Here is a 1,596-nt window from a genome sequence, read left to right on the forward strand (position 1 = left end):
CTTACCTGCTTCTCAAGTTGCGGTTGTGCCAAGAGTTCAGGAATGAAATCCAGGCAGATGTGCATAGACGGGATGCCAGCCACAGTCAAGGGCAGAAGATCTGGAGGGTATCCCTGTGAAAAAGCATTGCATTGCAATGTTACTAAATACGCTGTACATTTTACTACTTAAACAGGTAACGGAAGTTGGATTCAAACATTAAAACAACGGCACTTCTTAACTCAACTGAAGATCTAATGAACATTAGTTTCCATAAAATGCTGGTTCTGCAGATGCTGATTAGCGCTACTCTTGCCTAAGGTAACATTAGGTAGTGCAAGATTAGTGCTAATCAGGGTGATAATGTTAACAATTTACATTCATAAAAAAAATTCCAGGTCAGAACACTTTTACTAGTACTTCTAAATGTGTTTTTTTTTCATCATAATTAAAAGAAACAAACCTGGAAGTGAACAAGCTTAGCGATGTTAGGGTCATCGATGAACATCTGGTGCAGCAGACAGCAGATGAGACACTGGACTTCTCGGAGGTTGCTGAGCAAGCTGCCCTCCTTCTCCGCCGATCCTCCCACATGGCAGCTATCTGGGTCCTCCTGTTTCAAAGCAGGGTGCTGAATGCTCTGAAGCAGAGACTCAGTGGTGATATCCTGGCCTTTCTCCTCTTCAGTGGGTAAACATATTTCTAACAAGATCTGTACAGCTGCACTGTCCTGAGGGCAAACAAAAAATGTGAAATATTTGAGAATTGCTGGACAATTGTGGGTCTGTGACAATGACATTTATACCTTCTGCTGTTAATCTGTGCAGCTTCTGATCTGTTTAACTTATAGCTGACATGAGTTAGTGAAACTATGAGGTGGCACGGACAATGCTGCAGGATACACTGTGCGAATGATACGTCTCAGAGCCACTAATAAGACAGCGTACAGGATTAAATGTAAAAAGTTTAATTTAACTCAACAAAAAAGTGCAATAAAAAGGTCAGAGTGAAGGGTTACCTGGGCAGCCAGCAAGGCGTTCTTGAGTTCCTCTCGAGTCACCTCTGGAGCCTCGCTTTGCCCGCTCAGACCCAGGTTGGAAATGGTCTGGGATTGCTTGCTGTCATGGTCTGCAGTTTCCTTCAGGTGAGCATTCAGATAGGCTTTGGAGGCCAGTAGGTACCCATTTAACATATGCAAGGTAATGTCCATTAGAGGGGGGCATCTGGGATTTAAAGAGAGAACAACAATTCAAAAAACATGCCTTATATTGTCCCTCCCCGTACTGCAGTTGGGACATATTTTACTCTCAAGATCCTTTCAATCCTCGTAACACCGCCACCTACCTGTCTAAATCAGTGCTGCTTTTAAAAGGGTGAATTGGATAAGAATGGTGCTGCAATGTATGAAACACTTAGCATTCCTGCTTATTTAACAAAACATCACTCAAACATTTCTCCTTTTTCTTTTTTTACCCGGAACATCATCAATAATACTGGGTCTGAGCTTGCTTTGCTATTGCTGTAAACATAACAAATAAAACTAATAACATTTTTAAAGTACCTTAAAATGAACTACTCAGTTGAACATACTGTGTCTGAAAAGAACCGACCCACCTG

At 41.8% G+C, this 1,596-nt stretch overlaps 1 protein-coding gene across 1 annotated transcript; it reads right to left on the bottom strand.

The window, feature by feature from the left end:
- Positions 1 to 9: 9 nt before the first annotated feature.
- LOC121308453 (integrator complex subunit 2-like) lies at positions 10 to 1,227 on the bottom strand (the record flags this gene model as incomplete). Its single annotated transcript, XM_041240867.1, has 3 exons — positions 998 to 1,227; positions 443 to 709; positions 10 to 113 (listed from the first exon to the last, which is right to left on the bottom strand). Coding segments are annotated over exons 1-3 (563 nt in total), but the record flags the coding sequence as incomplete, so codon positions are not given.
- Between the last annotated feature and the right edge of the window lie 369 nt (positions 1,228 to 1,596).

Source organism: Polyodon spathula, unplaced genomic scaffold (genome assembly GCF_017654505.1).
Source record: "Polyodon spathula isolate WHYD16114869_AA unplaced genomic scaffold, ASM1765450v1 scaffolds_704, whole genome shotgun sequence".
Classification (NCBI taxonomy): Eukaryota; Metazoa; Chordata; class Actinopteri; order Acipenseriformes; family Polyodontidae; genus Polyodon; species Polyodon spathula.